Source organism: Psammomys obesus, unplaced genomic scaffold (genome assembly GCF_907164565.1).
Source record: "Psammomys obesus unplaced genomic scaffold, mPsaObe1.curated_primary_1811, whole genome shotgun sequence".
Classification (NCBI taxonomy): Eukaryota; Metazoa; Chordata; class Mammalia; order Rodentia; family Muridae; genus Psammomys; species Psammomys obesus.
Genome location: NW_026595981.1, coordinates 17,817,146 through 17,838,766, shown reverse-complemented (window position 1 = coordinate 17,838,766; position 21,621 = coordinate 17,817,146). Strand labels below are relative to the sequence as shown.

Here is a 21,621-nt window from a genome sequence, read left to right as displayed (position 1 = left end):
AACTTGCATGTGTGTCTGTGAGTCATGTGCATGCTTGGTCCCTGCAGAAGCCAGAAGGCTTCAGACCCCCTGGAACCGGAGTTACATAAAGCTGTGAGCAGCCATATGCTTGGGATAGAATGGACCCTATGGAAGAACTTCAGGTGCTCTTTACCACTGAAGCATCTTTCCAGCCTGATTTGTTCTTTTTTTTAAAAAGGCTATTTAACTTGTAAAATGCCTGCTATATTCATCTGTGAGATCATATATGCAGAAACCTAAAGCAATGTGATAAATCGTGACATTACCCTTATATTTTATTCATTCCATTATTTTCTGCCTACAAATTAAATATTGTGTGTTAATGTTTCCAATATTATGCCCAGTTTTTGGATAATGTGAATTTCCCCCCATTCAAGTATCATCTCTTAAATCACACAATTATTGATCTTTGTATGTTTAGTTATAATGTTTGGTGTGATAAAAGAACTCATTCCATTGTGGTACACAAAGAAGATACTGTTTCTTTGGTCATGTGTATTCGTGACCAGAAGAGGAGGAAGAAGGGTAAGAGAGTTTGGAAAAGATGAAAAAGAAAGCAAGAGGCTATTGGATAAGGGAGAAATAGATGTGAGCAAGTATGAGAAACAGAGGAAAAGATGAGACATATGAAGGGAATGAAGGATAGAGAAACGAAGACCGATTGCTCTTGAGAGGGGTGGGATGAAAACTAGATGCATTTATAAACCAACAGCCAGGCATTTCCTGGGGAGACTCGCATAATGAGTACATTGATTTCCTGGATGATATCAAGACGTAAACAGCACAACGAGCTGCCAAGACAGTGAGCAGCAATCCTCAGCCCAGACCTAGGGAAGGAAACGGTGCCCTGTTACAGAGCAACTTTGCACTGAGTCTACATTCTGACTTACGACTTGGCATCCAAGTCTCCTCTGTTCAGCACATTAATGCATCGCTACCCACTGAAAGCTTGCACTTCTGAAAGCACTACTCCAAGAACAAACCCCCATTACCCTGGCCTCATTTCTTTATTTTTAGTCTACACCTTTTCATGTGCAACATTCATTCTGCCCTGAATTGTCCACTCTAGCCAACCCAAAGAAAAATATGCCCAGGGAGAGAGATCTGCATTGCAAACTTTGAGGAGTAAATTTGATAGAGACTGAAAGAAAGCAATGCAAATTTCTTCCAAGCCCAAACTAGTGCTTCAAAGGAATTTCATTAAGGAAGGGGTAACATTCTCATTATACACTCCTGCCAGGGTTAGCTTCAGGGAAATGCATTTCATGAGCCCTGTCTAACTACTATCGAGGTAACAGAATTCCATGTGTGAAGGATGAATTCTGAGTTCTCATCTGAATTCAGTGTGTTCTACAATCTCAGGTAGCCCTTTGTGCTTCTCAGAGCTTTTATTTTCTGTGGTCTCAGTACAACAGAAGGCCATTCGATTTTCACACAAGCCCCGATTCCTGCTTCAAACTGAAATCTTGTCTTGCCACTTGTAAACACCAGGGTTGCTTCTGTATATCCGAGGATGCATAGTAGAGGCACAGTCATGAAAATCTGAAATGGCTGAGATGTTTTCTTTTTCAGATAAGCTGATAATGACAGACAGACAGACACACAGGGAAGGTAGGATAGATAATATATAAAATACAACATGCAAATTCTTCTTGTCACCACTCTGCTCCTTTTCTTCTTTACTTTCATCTCTCAATGATTTTCCTGGAAGTGAATCTTACCCTCAACATCGGAGGTTAAGGCTGCTTCACAGCCGTGGCCTCACTCATTGAGGGAATAGTACCACATGCCCTAAGTAATATTGCTGAATTTTCCTGGCATCTTTCCCGTGACCTTTACTTAGAGTAAGCATGCTACCCATGAGCTTCCTCTACATTTCTTACATGTTCCAATTTTACAGCTAGTCATGCTCAGCCAGGATCCACAATGCTTTTTAGAAATGTTTAACGAGGGAGAAACTTCACTTTCATGCTCACGGAGTTTCAATCTCTAAGACTGGGACTCACTAATGAGGTGTCTCTGAATTCTTCATCTATTATCCAAATATCTTGGTGTATCTGTTACCAGTTCTAACACGAGTATTAGCATCTTTGACAGAGAAATTCCAAATGAGCTGAGTGATGTTTTTCATTAACATCAATGACAGCACCTCTGTTATCAGTTAACAATTGTAGAGGACTCTCTCTGTTAGTCACTGATATTTGATGGGTTACCTGCTAGTCTGCCTAATAAGTGTATCTTTTCTTGTAGAATGTGGGTGTCAGTATTGTGTATGAAGCTGAGAGAAGGCAAGCCTCCCACATGTGCCCAATAGGTGGCAATATGCAATTTTTCACCAGGTCTCATTTGGATTAATCTATGGAAATCTGCTCTCATCCCCTCCCCCACTGGAGGCCTATCTGGCATCAATGTTTCTTCTTTCTCTAACTGCGGCTTTAAAAGTGTTCCTTATTTTCTGGAAGCCTCCATTCATTCATTCTAGATCTTATTCAGTGTGAGGTTGTTTTCATGAATCATTTCTCCCTTTCTCCTCCTCCTTGGCTCTAAGCCCTCCTCTCACATCTCTTATGTGTCATTCAGAAACTTTATTTCTTTCAGAACTCCCCATTCAGCCACTTCCACACCTTCCCTCCCACCAGTTCCTTTATGTGCCATCACCATTTGCAGTTGTAGTACTATAATTTCTTTTTAAGAGCCTCCCAACCCTCTGGTGTCATCTTCTATGGAGCAATGAGATCCCATCTCCATTTTAGGTTGATGTTTTAAAATTCTGCCCTTTGAAGTTTTCATATCCACATCTGACTAAAAGCATAGTATTTTCTGATGCCCGGACTGCCATGCCTTCTAGGATCATACTCCCACACTATCTACTCTGCATCACTCGCTTTTTTTTCTTGTTGTTTAAAGTTAGATTTCAATATGTAGACACCCCCCCCCCCCAGTTACTGATTTCTCCAGGGAAATGGCATTATCAATATGTCAAACCCACAAAATACAAATGAGTAAGAAGTGAGAAGTACCTCCTCAACAGGGCAGGTACTAAAGACCTCCTGGATATCATACATACACATACAACCATATACTTATCATTTCCATACCAGAGTTTCAGTATAAAAGGCTTATGGTGTTTCAAAGAAGCTTAACAAGTTTTAAACAGGAGAGAACTATTACCTGTGGGCGTTCACCACCAGTGAATAAAAACCAGCACCACAACAACATATTCAGATGGAAACCTGGATCTGCCTTTAAGTTTTCTTTTAATTTTATACACATGGGGTCAGAGCATCTGAAATTTAAAAGCCTTTCTGAAGGCTTTATTTCGTCTTATTCACCTTTTTAATGTTAGCTCTTGTCCCAATAAACCTTGGTACATCTTACACAACTTCTTAGCCCCCTTTAGAATTAATGCCCAAATGATTGACTTACTAATTAAGAGTTTCACAGCTCTTTTAGTATGTTTCACTATTATCTTAAATAGTTTTAAAAATAAGTTACTGCCATACAACTCATGTACATCTGTGTTTACTCTCCAGATATATATCCATTTTAAAAAATTATAAAAATATATGAATTCTCCAAAATGTGTATTAAAATTCTTAGAAGACTGGAAATAGCTCACACAAAATGGTTTCAGGAGACAGTTACACATACATGCCATGGATACCAACAATTAATTGTGCCCAGCTCAATGGGCTATGACCTTCATGGAGAAATTTAAAAATGGGGGAGTGATGGATGTTTTACCTAAAAATGGAACTCAGAGATCATATGTTTAAATGTATTCAATATTCATGACAACTGTATTATATGAAGTTTAGTTTTCATGACAGATTCTGTTGATGACACTGTCTCCATTCATCATAAAGACATCCAAAATTTTCCCCACTTTGAATCATAGCAACTCTTGAATAATTTCACATAAACCTTTTCATTGTTAATCAGTGATAATCTTGCATCAATCAATCACCAGTATCTAAAATGAAAATATGTTAGCCTATTTTTCCCAAGAAGCTCCTAATCCAAGGACAAATGTGCGATAGACGAGAAAGCAAGTCCTAAAGGCAATATTAGTGAAGTACTTAAACCAAATGAAGAATTTCATCAGACAGAGATCAAGGGAATTTCACGGGGGAGGTGGCACTGAAGTTGCAGGGACTGGATATTAAGAAGTTAGGAAAGAAAGATTGGAGTCATGTCAAGTGAAGGGGAAATTTTTTGCTTAAGTACTGAGAGCTTGAGTGAGAAAATTCAGTGAGAAAATTGTGTACAAAGTTCTACAGCCTCATAGCCTCTCTTGTGAGAGACACAGAGAGTGCACACTGGTTGGTCTTCAAAAGACAGGCAGCTGCAGCAAACTCCAGAGACTGAAAGGTTCCAACCCACTGGGAAGCTCATTAAGCAGGAAGGCAAACAATTCAAAAGTTTCAGGAGGTACCTGAAACTGACCAGGTTCACAAGGCTTCTCCCTGCCAGAATAAGCAACAAAAGCTGAGAGTCTCCCTCAGAATTGTAGAGGCAAGCTGCATTGGAGGTTCTCAGACCGGCCAACCTGCCTGGAAGAAGCGGAAACCAGCTGAGCCGCCTGGAAGAGGTCTAGAAGAACCTGGAGAGGACACTCTCCAGCTTGCCGAGATGCCTCCAGACTGTGCAGTGTGCTCCAGGTTCCCAGCTTTGTGACCTGACCCCTGGGTTTTGGTAATGCAGCTGTCTTTGAGTCATTTCTGCTCCTATAAGTCACCCCAATAAACCTCATTGGTTCACCAAGTTGAACTTTGGTGATAACCATACTTTGGTCCGTTGTACAATTCCTATCTGGGGTGAATAGGTGTGTGTGTTGTGTCTCCTCATCTCCTCAAGAAAAGTTTTGTCTCTCTAACAGACATATGTGTATGTGTGTGTGTAAACAAGGGTTAGATAATCCTCAAAGGTCCACTTTCATCAGTACACACACACACACACACACACACACACACACACGTACACACACACACATTCACACATGTGGAGACCAGAAGACAGGATCAGGAACCTCTATCTTTTGCTTTGGCCAGCCTCTCACCAGGCTTGAAGCTCAGTGTTTCAGCTGAGATTGCTTCCAGAGTCCATTTATCTCCACTTTACCCCACAATGCTGGAGTTCCAGACCTTTGCAGACATACCTGGCTTTTGACATGGCTGTTGTGGAGTCAGACTCAGGTCCTTATGCTTGTATAGTGCTTTTTACAACCCAAGCCACTTCCCCAGGTCCTACTGTTCATTTTATGGGAGGTGGTGGATTGTATTTCCTTCTGTCGCTTTCACAAGAAATGCAGAGGGGGTTACACAGATGGTGTCTTTGCACCACTTGTGTTTTCATTTGTTTCTTTCCCTTATTCTACAGCTCGGAAGCTGCCTTATATACACCGAATCAACAATCTCCCTTGGCTTTCTTCCCAATGGGGTCTGCCCTAAGAGGGAAGGTGGGGAGATTGGTAAGGATCTTTACTCTCCAGTTCTATCCCTGTGGGTTGCATTGATGTCTTAGTAATTTTGTATTACAGTAACCACTGTCCTTATACAATTTAAGGGAGGAAAGATTCATTTTGGAGCATGGTTGTGGATAGTTTTCAGCCCCTCAGCATGGGGAAAACATGGCACACCAACTCAGCTCATGTTAACAGAAGCATGTGACAGAGGTTGTTTATGTGGTAGACTAAGAGGCAAGGGTCATGGCAGGAAACAAGGGCTGGGAAATACTCCAAGGCTGACCTTGTGATCTATTTCTATCTGTTAGACCCCGAGTCCAAAGGTTTCCACCATTTCCCAAGATATCACCAATAGCTGGGAAACAAGAGTTCAGAACATGAGCTTGTGGGAATGTTTAGAATTCAAACCAGGACAACAAAGCTGTTTGCTTCCCTCACTGAAGGTCAGGTGTTCCTCTCCATAGTGGGCATGTTCTCTCCTTTCATCATTCCCTTCCTTTCTCCCTCTTTCTCTCTCTTCCCTCCCTCCTTCTCTGCCTCCCCGAGTCTCTATCTCTTTCTCTCTCTCTCTCTCTGTTCTGTGGTTTTGGTAAACCCTCCCTCTCCTCATCATTTTGGGACCACTGGTGATTCAAAAGGATCCGTCAGCATGTTTCATGTCTATGATGACTCAACCCATACAAATTGTAGGTAATAAACAGTTAAAAGGAAGTTGGTTATAACAGAAGGTAGGTACCCAGGGCCTTGACCTGACCACTGTGTTCATGGCCTCCACTTGAAGCCTGCTTTCCTGAGATGACTGAGATGAGTCATGGGCTGCAAATAGTCTCTCTCCTTTCTTTTGTTTGTTACATCTCAGGCCTTGTCACCAAGCTGTGGTCAGCTCTTCCCACTACTCTCTCCTGCCGAGATTCCACATCCTTGAGCTTCCAATTTGCTCAGGAGCTGCCCACACTCTTCCAAGTCGATTTGATGTCTTGAAAAATCTTTCAGTCACTTTTTAAAATCTTGAGTTGGTTTAGTAAGTTTCTCTAGAATGAATTCATTAATTCAAAACTAGTTTAAGGGGCTCATGTTAACATAATTCATTATTTTTTTTTCCGTTGACAATTTCATACATGTATATAATGTATTCCGGTGAGTCTCACCCTCATCAGTATCCCGTCCTCCTTATAGGCCCCTGTCTCAATCTCATATTTTTATGGTTTGCTTGTGATCCACTCAGTTAAGCCAGAGCCATTAGTGTGACTCTGGGTTTTGAACCAGCCACTGGAACTTGGTATTTCTTCTACCCGTAGACAAACAGCAGTTACTTTGGTTTCATCTTTAAAAAATATTACATATCAGTTATGAAGAGGCAAATTGAAAAATACATGTATGCTTGTAATCCCAATGCTGCTGGCCCGTCAGCCAGCCTTTTGTGGCTAGCTCCAGACCAGTGAGAGGATCTGCCTTATAAAACAAAGACGGCATCTCCAGAGAGATAGCACCTGAGATTGTCCTGACATGTGTATGCATAAACATGAACATGAGCACTCAAGTATTAACACATGGAAGTAAAATAGCTATTACATTGATGTTACAGAACATCTTGAGCCTCTTCTAATTGTTTTCATGCCCGGTTGTTCTTATCTTAAGGCTGGTTTCAGCTCTTGCCTATGCTAATAAAAATCCTTACATCCCATCATCCAAGCTCTGTATCAGAGCAGATAATGCTAAAATAAACACAAAAAGACAAGTCGGGCCCTTGGCAGAGCTGCTTCATGGTTTTGTGCAAAACGACACATTTAAATGTCAGAAGAAATAATGCTCACAGATAAAAATGTGACAGGAAACACATTTACTGACATATATTTAACCTACTGACATTCGACTGATCTCAGTCTTCAAAATATGGCACCTTTTCCCCAATTCTACAAAACATCCCATATAACAGGGTGATTTTGAAACCTTTTGAATTGGGCATTTTATTTCTTTAAAGCAAAATTCTAGAATCAGAGCAAGGTTTTGAATCATTACTTCCAAAACAAGTCATTAAACACCAGCTTTCTAAAGCTTACAACATGACTTAGCTATTGTCTGTCAGGTTCAGGCATTTCATCTCCTGCCACTGTTTGTATTTTATTTTCTGCCTTACATAAATATAAAGGGCACCACCAGCCAGTTCTGAGCTCGTCAAACCCTTGACAACACAAATCATGCCAGATATAAATATTTTCATTGTCAAAGCAAATGTTTCCAAAATCACAAACTCTGATGCCTCTGCAAATTGATTTGGAACAGGTACAATGTACCAAACTGAAAAAGAGAAAAGAAAAGAAAACAAAACAAATCTCAGAGAAACAAACAAAAGGCCCAGATCAACAATAACATCCTAATATTGGAGAGACCCTTAACATGAGCCTGTTTCCCAGACACATATTTCTTCCTTCCCAATACATTTTAAGGAAATGGCCCCTTTTTTAAATTTCATATCAATGCTTTCTTCTAAGATGACCCAACAAAAGGTGGACAGTAAGTTGATTCTGTGCCAATTTGTTGTTTTTCTCATTCTATTCTCAATGCATACTTTTTTTAATCCCAGCTGTAGCCCTCCCTCATCCTACTCTCCCTCCTTCATCTCCTCCTATGCCCCTCTCCAAGTCCATGGATAGAGGAGGTCCTCCTCCCCTTTCATCTGACCCTAGCTTATCCAGTCTCATCCGAACTGGCTGCATTATCCTCTTCTGTGGCTTGGCAAGGCTGCTCCCCTATCCAGAGGAGGCAAAGAGCTAGCCACTGAGTTCATGTCAGAGACAGTCCCTGTTCCCCTTAATAGGGTACCCACTTGGAGACTGAGCTGCCATGGGCTATATCTGAGGAGGGGTTCTAGGTTATATCGATGAATGGTCCTTGGTTGGAGTATCAGTTTCAGAAAAGACCTCTGTGCCCAGATATTTTGGTTCTGTTACTATGCTTGTGGAGCTCCTGTCCTCTCCAGGTCTTACTAACTCCCCCTTCTTTCATGTGATTCCCTGCATGCTTCCCAAAGTTTGTTTATGAGTCTCCTTATCTGCTTTTATATAATGCTGGGTAGAGTCTTTCAGAGGTCCTCTGTTGTAGGCTCCTGTCATGTTTCTTGTTTTCTCCTTCTTCCATTGTCTGTCCTGTTTGCCTTTCTGAGTGAGGATTTGCATATGTTACCTAAAAACCCTTTGAATATATTCTGTAACATTTCCCTACCTTTATAAAAAATAGTATTTGAATTAGAGTAAAGTGTGTGTGTGTATATATATATATATATATATATATATATATATATATATATATATGAGCTATATCAAGTTTCTTTTAGAGTTTAGAAGAATAAACCTACCAAGGGAACAATTAGAATGCTTTTCTTTTTTCTATAGAATCAGGGCAAACAAATAACCTATATAGGAACTTTCTATATAAGAAAAATGATTTTCAAATAATTTCTAAAAGAGCATTCAACTACTGCATAGCTCAACAGTCCTAATCTCATAGGCAAAGGCAATTTCTTTTTACTGAGAAATATTATTTATATATATGTGCATATGTGTGACGTAAGTGAGTTTGTATGCTGTGTGTGTGTATGTGTGTATCCATCTGTGTGTACAGATGTGCTTGCCTGCATTTGTGAAAGTAAAGGCCAGAGGCCTTTTACATTCCACTCTATCTTTTGAGACTAGGTCTCTCACTGAAGCATGAGCCGGCCTTTTTGGTTAAACTGGCTGTGAGCTGCCTGGCCTCATCCCCCATGAACTGGGGTTATAAGTCCTCTAAGCATTCATGCCCCACTAGGCCATCTCTCCAGCCCCCATGCAACACTTCCTAAAAGGTGGCTTGTGACAAGAGTCAAAGACACTATCAAGTTTTTGATGGGTCATCATGTGTGGGTGTGTGTGTATCAAAGTGACATGGTAGAAAATGTGTTCTAATATATCAGAAAAGGTAAAAAACAAATAACATACAAATCTATTGGTGCAGATGGGTAGATGATTGCAGAAGAGGAAGAGGAGCAGAGCCTGGACAGTCCAGCTCTGGAGAAGGATCCACCAAGAATAACAAAGGTCTTATAATTTCAGCCCTAGTGTTTTTTGCACACAAGTGGTTTTTCATATCTCTTGAATTCACAATGATGTCACCTTCAAACATAATTCTCTATGTGTGTACATTTCCCCCAATTCTAAAATCCTAGCGAACAGTAAAAGGTAGTGAAATAGAAACATGTCAACAAGAGAAATCCCAGAGTCTAGCAATGAGCAGCCTCCAAAGGCACTATGCCCTTCACAAATTAAGGAGGTGCTCCTGGCAGGAGGAGAGGGCAGGACTGATTCTGGTATAAGAATCACAAGCACAGCTCAGCATTTCCGGGCAGAACAGAAGATTCTTAGCCAGCGAGATGCCCCTAGGAAGATTAATTATTGATTTTCTTATAAATCATCTAAGGTGATTGTTGTTTGCTTTCCCTCCCAGGATGATAAACGTCTGATTTTACCTTTGTTAAAATAAATTCCTTCTACTTCGGTGCAATTAAGTGAAGACCAAAGAAGAGTCTCAGAGGAAGGATTTTCCAACATGGAAGGCAGGGGAGTCAACTGTGTTCTGACCTTCATGGGATACCAAGGGATGCTACCTCAAGCAATGTCCTCGGATCCTGAAGATCTCTAGTAGACCCAAGCATGGCAAACATGGCTCTGGCAGGCCTTGCTCTTCTCCCCATTCCCTCTGCCTAGCTAAACCATTAGACTGTATTCCTAAAGCTAGCCACCAAGGTCTATTTCCTTATTTGACTCCCCCTCTGGCCAGGGTAACCTCTAAGGTCCAGTTATTAAAATATTGAAGTTCTACAATCAAAAGTCCCCTTATGGCTCACCTAATTAACACCTCCAATTAAAATTAAATGCCTCATTCTAATATAGTGTTCCCCCACACATTTTTTTTTTTAAATAAACTGCCATTTGCCTGTGGGCCAAGTCTGTCTCTTCTCTATCCAAAGGTGGTCCTTTGCCCCTCAGGGACAAATATCCCTTCTTCTTCTCCCTTGCTCCTTTTCCCTTCTTCCTCTTACTCTACCTCCTGTCTTTGTCTCTTATTTCCTGCCCTTTGTCTTTCTGGGGCAAATACATTTCCTTTGTGCTGAAAACTTGGCCTTAGGGTGCCTTGTGCCAAGATTCTGGTCCTTTTAAGTCCTACAGTTGAGAGATGCATTTTATGAAGGAAAATTTACAGATTTTATGAAGGAGGAACAGCATTATTTGGACATAGTTATATTTGTTAGGCGTAGTTTTGAGGTCTGTGATTATTGTTAGGTGTCACATATCACAGAGTCTAAGACCCAGAAGACCAGCTTTGACAATGAGCATTACCCACCATCATGGAAGAAACATGGTGGTTTACCTTTCTGCCCCCAGTGTTGATTCGCAGAGGTGTCAGAAAGGGGTCGAAGATCATGTGACTGGTCTCTATGTTGACTGGTGACTGCCGCTTCCCCACAGAGCAAAGATTCCAAGCTGAGTTCACCAATCCCCAGAAAGAAGGAACTAGGAGGAAAAAAATGTATAATTAAGCTTGATGGAAGGGTGGAAAGATAATATATTAAAAGAAAACCTAAGCCATGAGGTAACGAAACAAAGAATGCCAAGTAGTGTTCCAACTTATGGAAGTGTCAAGGCCTTGCCACGGTATTTTGCCAGGCCTCAATCGGTCAATTTCTTCAAAATTATATTTATGATCTCTGAAGGTCAGATATTCTTACTTCATGCACAGTCATCCTGAAGCCCCTTTATGGCATTGTCTTTTAAGTTATATACTCTTTGCAAGATGCTCAGAGTACACCAAGTGTTTACCAGCTCTAGAGTGAACATTCTGTTTCCCTCTTCAGCAGGAATGATGTGAGAATCAGCAATGTCTAATCTTCAAGGTATCTGAAGCTTTTCATATTAAGTGTCATTTGGCATACACAAGGTGTTTTTCTGTGGTTTGTCAAGTCCAAACTGAGGGAATGGTTTATTTCTATGACCCACCAATCCGAAGTAGAGAGGAGCTTGGCAACTTGACTCTATCTTTGTTTGGGTCAGCATTATGTGATTAACCTAATGTCCTAGCAACTAAAGAACGTGATCATTGAGAGACAGGAAAAAAAATCACATTGGGTGCTAAGGACAAAGATCCAAAGGAAAATTGTCATTTCAGCATTGGAGTAAAACACCTATTAGTATAGTTTTTATAGTATTTCCAATCTTGTTTCCTTGTATTTAACAGTTAGCAGAGTAATCAGAAAAGTTAACACTCAGAGCTTATGTTCATGAAGAAACTATACCTTTAGAATTTATTGCCCCTAATTATTTCCACTGAAGTGTAGAAGTCAGATGTCCCTTTTTTTTTTTTCCTGAGACTATGTGGTCATTGATCTACTGATCTACCTACAGTATATTCAGTGTGCTCTCACCTTTTTTCTTCAGCCCTGGGCTAGGTTGGATATCAAGGAAAGAATAAAAGGATAAAAACAATGAGAGCTAAGAGGCAAGATTAATAGGAGGGTGCTATGAGACTATAGAGGAAGGGCATCCAGCTCTCCCTGGGAGGAGTGGAACCAGAGAGTGATTATTTATGAACACTACAATCATGCCATAATCCTCTTGCATGCACCTGCCACCTCAAAAACTCAAGCTGAATGCAGTTGTTCACTAACAGCAGCTGTCGTGCCTGCCCAATCCTAATTGCTAAAAATCAAAGCTGGAGAGGAGTCTGGGAAACACTTGCCAAACAGTTGTGTAACTCCAACCAATTGGATCAAAGGGATACTTAGACCCATTTAAACCCCAAATTCCATGGCCTTACTGTTAGTTCTGGACAATACCGGGCAGAAGCAGATTCCTAGACAAATACTTCAACACCAACACATGATGGAATTCATATCTAGTTTGTCTTAGTCCATTCCAAGGAACCTCAGTTCCCATCAAGGTAAGGAGTTTGCGTTGGCTTCCTCAACATGAGCAATCTTCAATATGGCAATGATGGCCAGAGGGAGAAAGAGAAATAAGAGAAGAAGAGCAAGAGTGGAAGCCAGAAAACTTACTCATGGATGTATGCTTCGTTGACGCTCCCATTTCTTATTGTGCAAACTATGTTATCACCAAAAAAAATTGCTAACCACGCTTACAAGGCACCACATCCTAGCAAAACTATAGTATTTAATGAAGTTCTTGCATTAAAAACGAACTTTTTATCCTCACTATTTCCCAGGCCTTAGCTGTGGAGACTGTGTTGTAGATTTTGGGGCTGGGCATGTCACCATCAGTTGTTCACATTTTGACCAGCTGTGGATTGTTCTGTAATGGTCTACATCTGCTGCAAAGAGATGAACTTACAACAGTAAGAGCCGCTATTGCACCTTTATGGATGTCTGGCCTGCTGGTGATTTTGGTGGTTCATAAGTGTTCCATTTGGGAAGGAGATAATGATTACTCCCTCCCTTGACAGCTTGTATGCCACCTTCTGGTACCACGAGAGATAGTCTTTGGGGGAGGGGCTTCTAGATTACCTCAGCTCAAATCCTCTGGAACACCCTTCCAAGTACATGGTGTCATCCACAATAGGGACTAACCTTCAGCTTCAGGGAGGCAACCAAGGGCAACAACAATAACATTGTTTGGGGAGTCTCTTGGCATCCCCCAACCAATAACTTGAAAGGAGGTTTCCCTTGGGTTTCTGCCAGATAGTCTATGTCTTTTGGGGAAAGATTTATCTCCTGAACTATCACGACTTCCTTTAACCCCCTCCCTCAACTCACACGTAGCAAGATGTGTAGAGTACACATACATTTAGATGTATTACATGCAATTTTAAATAAACATAAAACAGTATTTCCTATGCCTTTTCTAAGCATCCTTAGTGTTATTTATCCTCCCCCTTTCCCAACTAAAGGCCTCCTTTTCCATTTTACGGTCCACATCATCTGTATCCTGCTATTCCCTTCTCTAGAATTCCCCACCGAGGTCCGATTTTATCTTCCTGTTTTCTGCAGTTACTCCAGCTTATATGCTCTTTGATAACCCAGACATACATCTATGGTGTGTGTGTGTGTGTGTGGTCTTCTCTGTAAGGCAGCTGAGCAGCTGCATGATAAACACAGTTACAGCTGGTGCACATTGCATTTCATCTACTCCCATGAAAATCATTAACAAAAATAATTCTAACCCCATAAACGGTCTGTAAGGCTGCCTTTGTATGACACCATCAGTGAGCAGATGCTGCCATGCCTTGCTAATAAACTTCATACCTAAAAAGTCCCCCCACAAAAACACAAGCAGCAAAAACTTTATGTGAACATCTGCCTTTGCTTTTACAGGGTACAGAATTCTTTATGACAGTTTTGGGGTTTTATAACTGCTCTTCACCATCAAAGTCCCTGCCTCTCATGCTCACCACCTGCTTAGGACTCTAAGAATAACTAAGAAACCCTGTCCTTTGCTCACCAAGCCACTCATTGGCTCGGCACCTCAAAGGGTACCGATTTACTCATGGTTGAATGACTGCTTTTTAAATCAGCCATAAATATTTTGTTTTTGAGAATTAGAAGTCACCTAAGAGATCATTTTACTTAGATTCACCAATGGCATGGAAGCCACAGAGCTGAGTGTATAGTACTCCACTCACAGCGTCACTGCCAGGCAGAGGCAAGAAAGCACAGAGAAAGGACCAGCAGCAGCTCTGAATACTCCTGTGGCCACAAACGCTCCACCTTTCAAAACATTTTTCTCTACAAGGTTCCAGTCAGAAGAAGGGAATCATGCCCAGCGAAATTCAGAGTTAATTATTGCCCTGACCTTTACAAGACTTGTGCTTCCATTTTTCTTTTGTAAATCAAGAATAACATCAGTGTCTCCATTTTGCAGTTTAAACAAATTTCAAAGCCAAAAGTCTGAATGAAACTACTTCAGAATTCAACTATGTCAAATAAAGGAAGGATCTGAAAGTAGCTGAACACCTCTGAGATAACACAGACAGAATGGTCTAGAAGATGTGATGAAAGATGCTCTTGCAGAATGCGGCTCCAGCGGCTGAAGAGATGGCTCAGAGGTTAAAAGCACACACTGATCTTCCAGGGGACATACGTTTGGTTCCAAGTACCTATGTTGCTCACAATTGTCTATAATTCTAGATTTACACTTTTCAAATTATTCCCTCTTCTTTCTTCTGAGGACAGTGCACTTAAATGCACATACTCCCACACATAAATAAAAGTTTATATTGCTTCCATTAAAGTGCTCTTGGGCTGGATGGACTGGAGCATATTTTGATCCCCATAGAAGAGGAAGTCAATGCTTGCTAATAGAAGCAACCAAGGAAGAATTAAAGTGTGGAAACCACTCCAGGGACCTTGAGCGACTGACAGACAAGGAAGAAATCTTCAAAAGCAATGGCAGGGAAATACTTTAGGACGGAGGATTGAAGGATGGGAGGACAAGGAATGTACTCACTGAAGCTGGAGAGTCAACTGCCTGGTTTTAGGTGTGCTGAGCTTGGTTATACATATGGCCTAGGATGCAATATTAAGGTGTGTGCAGAGTTCTCAGTTATGCTAGTCATCCTCCACAGCCCCACCTTTCAGGTTTACAGATACGCCTTCAGAAGTGTCACCTTCAGAAGCAGAGGTAGGGTTGTAGAAGGTGCAGGTATGGCTCTGATTTTTCAGAATTTGAAACCCTGTTGAATTCCACCACTGTTAGGCACCATGGCTCTCTCAGTGAATTGAATTTTAAACTTTCTTTCTTCTTGATAAGAAGATAATATATTTTTTTCTGCTATTGCTGGCTTTTTCTAGCTTGACCAATACAACTTACCATGGTAAAAACGTAAATGAAATTAAATTGAGTGAGAACCATTTTAATTAATTAATAGTCAGCTACTCTAAAAATGTTGGAATTCCATCATCCTTGGCATCTTTCACACACTTTTCTAATTTACATATAAACTAGAACACACAACAGACCTGAATATCTTTGCAAATTAATTTTCACAGAGACTAAACAGAGGAACTTAACTGCTGCATCACAACTATGCATTTATCTTGCCAAAATATTTCCCCTGGGGTAATGCTGTCATTTTTACCATGAACTACAAACCCCCAATGGTCTCTTGGCTCCGTGTGCAGTGAGCTATGGAAAATGTGGAGTTGCTCTGATTTCAAATGCTTAAATCATGAACCCTGGCAAGATCAAGGCAAAACCTATCAGCGTCTGTTCAAACCACCAAAACAACAAAGATCCAGTTTAACCTATTAATATCGCTTGACAACTCCCACACAAGTGTATTGAATATCTATTTTATCAAAACAAAGGTAGCCTGGAGCTTAGCATAATCATCACCAGAAAGGCTTCATCCAGCAACTGAAGGGAGCAGGTGCAGAGACCAACAGCCAGACATTAGGCAGAGCTGGGAGAGTCCTGCAGAAAAGGAGGAGGGTTATATGAGCCATAGGGGTCAAGGACACCACAAGAACACAGCCTGAAAGACTCTACCCAGCAGGTTATTAAAGCAGATGCTGAGACTCATAGCCAAACTTTGGGAAGAGTACAGAGAATCTTTTGAAAGAAGGGGGAAATAGAAAGACATGGAGAGGACAGGAGCTCCACAAGGAGAGCAACAGAACCAAAAAATCTGGGCACAGGGGTCTTTCCTGAGACTGATACTCCAACCAAGGACCATTCATGGAGATAATCTAGAACCCTACATAGATGAAGCCCATGGCAGCTCAGTCTCTAAGGGGGTTCACTTGTAAGGGGAACAGGGACTATCTCTGACATGAACTCAGTGGCTGGCACTTTGATCACCTCCCCCTGATGGGGGAGCAGCCTTACCAGTCCACAGAGGAAGACAATGCAGCCAGTCCTGATGAGATCAGGATAGGCTAGGGTCAGCTGGAAGGGGAGGAGGACGTCCCTCATCAGTAGACTAGGGGAGGGGCATGGGAGGAGAAGAGGGAGGGAGGGGGGATTGTGAGGAGAAGAAGGAGGGGGCTATAGCTGGGACACAAAGTGAATAAACTGTTAAGTAATAAAAAAATAAAAAAGAAATTAAAAAAGTACACAGCCCACAAAATCAACTAACCAGGGCTATTCACAGGGGCTCACAGAGACTGAAGCAACCGGCAGGGAGCTTATATGGGTCTGACCTTAGTCCTCTGCCCATGTTATCGTCCTGTAGCTTAATGTTCATGTGGGACTCCTAACAGTGGGAGTGTGTGTGTATGTGTGTGTGTTGGGGAGGGGGTTTCAGACTTTTGCCTGCTTTGGGGACCCTTTCTCTCCCTCATCCAGTTTTAATACAAGGGAAGGTTCTTAGTCTTATTGCAGCTTGTTATTCCATGTTTGGTTGATATCCGTGGAGGCCTGCGTTTTTCTGAAAGGAAACGGAGGAGGAATGGATCTGGCCGGGTGGGGGCAGTACTGGGAGAAGAGAGGAGGGAGAAGAAACTGCAGCCAGGATGTAATCTATGAGAAAATAAACAAACAAATCAAAACAAAAACAAACGCAGACCTGGAGAGCATGAGATCAACAGAATCTCCACCCTGATAATGAAAGTTAAAATTTTCCTTGATGGCATTTGCATCCTGAAGTGTGTACTCCAAATCCATGCCCTCCTGCCTACTGATGTGTCCAGATCCAGCAGAACTTGCAGAGATGATGCTCTTGTGGGCGGGGCGTTAGACACATACAGTTAGCTTGTACCATTCCAAAGCGCTTGATAAACCTGAACGAATTCAAAACCCGAATTCAAAAGTTCTGACTACAAGTCCATGACGTTTCAAATATTAGGTTTGACACAGAGAATTCACTGAACAAATACTTGCTGAGGACCTACTATGTGCCACACAGTGTCCTCATTTTTGGCTTGTTGGGAGTGAATGAAACAGGATTAAGTTGCTTTTTTTTTTTTTCCCTCGAGACAGGGCTTCTCTGTGTAGCCTTGGCTGTTCTAGATTCACTTTGTGGAACAGGCTGGCTTTTGAACTCACAGGGATCCACCTGCCTCTGTTTCCCCTAGGACTGGGATTATAGGCGTATGCCATTTCACCCGGCTTAAGTGATACGTTTTGACGTGCTTATCTATGTTATTAAAATAAAAGATAATTAAGTTGGTAATGAGTTATGGAATAAATATATAATGGTGTACATAGCCTAAGCGAAACGGTGAAGGATGGTTTCTCTGGAAATGACATATATAAATGATCATATAAATGATCTTTGAAAAACTGGGATAATCATTTTAGAAAAATTTCAGAGGAGGATGTCCAAGGCATAAGACAGAAACAAAGGTTTTAGAGAGCTTGATGTGTTCGAGGAGTAGAAGAAGCCATATGAATTGAACTTGGTAGCCCATATGAGAAGAAAGGAGAGACAGTACCAGGCTGGTTGGGTTTGAAGAACTTTACTGGGGACTGGGGACTCTTCAGGTCCCACGAAGGAGTTTGATTCTTTCTCCTGTGTGACAGGAACCCACCAGGAGACAAGGGGTACAATGCTATAGACTGAGTTAGGCGTGAAAGCCATGCGTGTGCTCTGGCTGGGACAAACCCAGGAGCCAGAGTAACGAATGATCTTAGGGGTAGTCTGAGAGGCAAAAACCTGGGTTCTAAACAACAGTTGGTGACATATTTATTTTTGTGTGTGTTCACTTATCCTATCATCCGAGTGTGTTTAAATTCTATCTCAAAGGCAGAACTAATTGAAGGCTTTAAAAACTATTCTCTTCAACATATGTGGCCGATAAAATAGAGTTTTCTTCAGCTACAGACAGCGCTTTACAAATCATAATTTGGATTTGAAGCAAGGAAGAGACTTAGCTAAGACAATATTTTTTGTTGGTTTGTTTCAAGTAATAATGTAAGTCTCCAACATTTTGGCCAAAGGAAAGCAAATACAATTTTGGGAAATGACTATTGGCACAAAAAATATTTATGATGAATTCATTTTCACAAATAAAGGCTTCAGTTTCGACAGCAATCCCTATTTCATAGTTAGAAAACATGTGGATACATTTTAAATTAGAACTCACACCTCACCCGTGTTCCTTCTCTCACCAGCACTAATTTACTGCCTCTTCTGTGGTTTTCAACTGTAATAAATCTGTGCTTTGAGTTGTTATTAATGAGTATAGTTAAAAAGCCCATTGTTTCAGGCCTTCACCCCCTTCTGATTCCAGATTTATTTCAAGGAGAGAATTGGCCCTGGAAATAGCCCCTTTGCCACTGGCTTCTTTCTCCATAGCCTGAACTCTAGGTTCATGGCACACAAGAGCTCCTCATTTTCTCACTTGGGGATCCAGGAGGAGTCACACATATCCTATTTAGCACATAATCATTAATTTGTGCATTCAGTAAGGAAGTTAATGGGCCATCTCCAATGAATCAAGGAAAGAAAGATAAATCAAATGGCCTTATTCTTATGGAAGAACAGACATGCTAGTAAATGGTTACAACACAACACAGTATTATAATGGGGGGGTGTGCACATTAAAACTTAAATATAGAGCAGGGATTCATTTTCTCCTCTTCTAGAAGGTGAAATGTAGCCAGTAAGTATGAGGTTTCCAGGTGGGCAACAGCTTGACTACTCCCTGTTCTGTGATTGAAATATGTGGTGCCCTGCAAGAGGGTCTTATCATTACACTCTGAAGGGTAACCAAGAGTAATGGCAACAGCCTGTAATACTCAGGGGTCTAACTGACCCTATTGGCCAACAACTTGAAGAAAATCTAACCCATTCCTGGGGTTTTTATTTTTAGAATGTATCTACTTGGGGTATTGCGCCCATCCCCACATTGTAATGGTAACTCTATTAAGCCTCTTTTTATACATGCATAAGCATTTATTTTAGGAGCTTGTGTAGTGAGAGGCTTCCATAAGTCTTTTTTGAAGAAAAGTCTCTAGTGTTAGTTGTTCTTTATATTCTCTCCTTTCACCAGTCCTCGAACCCCTACCCAACTTAACTTTTATTCAACTGTTCCCTTTTAACTCATTATACCATTGTGTTCTATCTCTGCTTCCCTGAAAGCCCCTCCTTCTCAAGGCACATTGTATAACATTAAAAAAAATTCAATAAAGCTATCATTTTTCAAAAGATGCAGAAGGGGGAGCAAACCAACTCAAACACTTCCCTCTAGCACTAGGCTACACCTTTCTAGTAGAGCGGCTTTGTTGCTAGACCTAAACTTCTCAGAACTGGTTAAAACACCGACACATTTCCTTAGACAGAGAGACACAGTTGTACTAACAGCTGACATAGAGTGTCACTAGAATCAGAATGCCATTAAACTGGTAGCATCTAAGCCATGGGATGTTCTGACTCATCCAGATTTAGTGAGTTATTATGATAGAAGAAGAGAAATATTAGCTATTTCCTCACAATAGAACCATGAATATGTGGCCAAAATTCTACAGCCATAATCTCTCAGTCTCTAAAACAGGATGGTAGCTACTTGACAGGGTCTGTGGGGAAGACTGAGAGTGTGTCAATAAAAAAAGCCAGTAATTGGTTCTGTAGCAACCGTTTAGCAGCTGCTGAAAGAGGGGCAAAGGGAAGGGGGTACTGGGAAATCAGCACATTGATCCTACTTTCATAGTGTTCCTAGGGTAGGAAGAAACATGGTTAAAAATCTAGGTAGGAGGGTAAAAAGAGGCAGCTTTCAGATGTCCAGCTTGATTTCAAAGGAAGTTCTGTAGGGAGTACAGGTAATTTGTTGCCACCTTAATGTCATGGTTTCAACGTCTAGATGGATGGAGAGACTGAGCAATGACATGAGCCATCCAAGAGGATTTTAATCCAGAGTAAAAATCACCTCAGTTTGGCAATCAGAAGTTATCAGAGCACAGCAGCTCTCACCTCCCGTGTGTGCTTGACTCCAGTGTCGTAACTGACCCACATCCCTGAGAACACATCAACTGAGAGAGAAGAGAAACAAAGGGACAGGAAGCTGTCGACTGATGACCAAACACCATTTAATTAGCTCTGTGCTAGAAACCCAATGTATCTTGCTTAATTCTCCCCCAAATTATGAGAGACAATGCTATAATTACTTTATATAAAATATGGGGGATTCTAAGAGGCACACCGGATTTTCTGAGATCAGTTTGTTTATGTTTCATTTCATTTTATTTAGTTAGATTTTTAGGTACTAGGTACTGGATATTTAACTCAGGAAAATGCTCTACCACTGAGCTACAATTCCAACCTAAGATAAGTAGACAGAGGATTGAGAGACGAAGGAAAGATTGTAAGAGAGGAGAAAGAGGAAAACATAGAGTGGTGGAAGATATGTGACATGAAAGCGGGAAGGAGCCCTGTCTGATGGACTGTAATGAGTAAGAACAAAGTCTAATGGCGTACATGTTTGGAAATTTCATAGTAAAATACGTTCTTTTGTATTAACTTATTCACATTAATTTATACTCATATTAACTTATACCAGCATCGCATGTTTATTTATAATAATATTGATTTTTCATTAAATAAATAATTTGTATAGTATTTATTATTCATTTACATTAATATTATATATTTGTATTAATTTAAATTAATTTATTTATATTAATTTTTTAAAGTCAAAGTAACAGATATGAGGAGCTGCAGGAAAACCTGTAGAAAATGACAAGTGATCATCTCCCTTTTAGCAGTGACCAGCATGAGCAGTGAATTAGGTGACATTCACCTTATTCACTATGCTTCCACACAAACACCCACATGCACACAGTCTAAAAGGTTTTCCTTGTCTCAGGTGACATTATTCCATCAGTGTTGCTCCACATTAATGCTAATCGAGTTGTTCCTTGTATTTAAGGCTATTGAGAACATCCATCATTTGAGGAGTCCTTACATTTCTCAACCATTCCAATGAGAGACATTATAGTTATTTCCATCTTATTTTAACATTCAAGTCAATGCTGTGATAAATAGCCTCAATCGTATTCTTCTTTTGTTGTGGTGCTTTCATTTCAGTAGGAAAGATTCTTAAAGGTAGTATCGTTCTGTTAAAGCACCCACACCCTGTATTTTAACAGAAGTTGCCAGGGCACATTAAAAAGCTCTGGCCTTATCTTTGATGATACACTCACGCTTCATGATATGGC

General features: G+C 40.8%; 1 protein-coding gene across 1 annotated transcript in view; it reads right to left on the bottom strand.

Moving 5' to 3' along the window:
• The window catches only part of Ca10 (carbonic anhydrase 10), a 528,017-nt gene that overhangs the window by 289,224 nt on the left and 217,172 nt on the right, over window positions 1–21,621 (bottom strand). Inside the window, exon 3 of the mRNA XM_055620147.1 lies at window positions 10,889–11,031. Within this exon, the coding sequence (XP_055476122.1) occupies window positions 10,889–11,031 (143 nt within the window). The remainder of the gene's footprint in view (window positions 1–10,888; window positions 11,032–21,621) is intronic.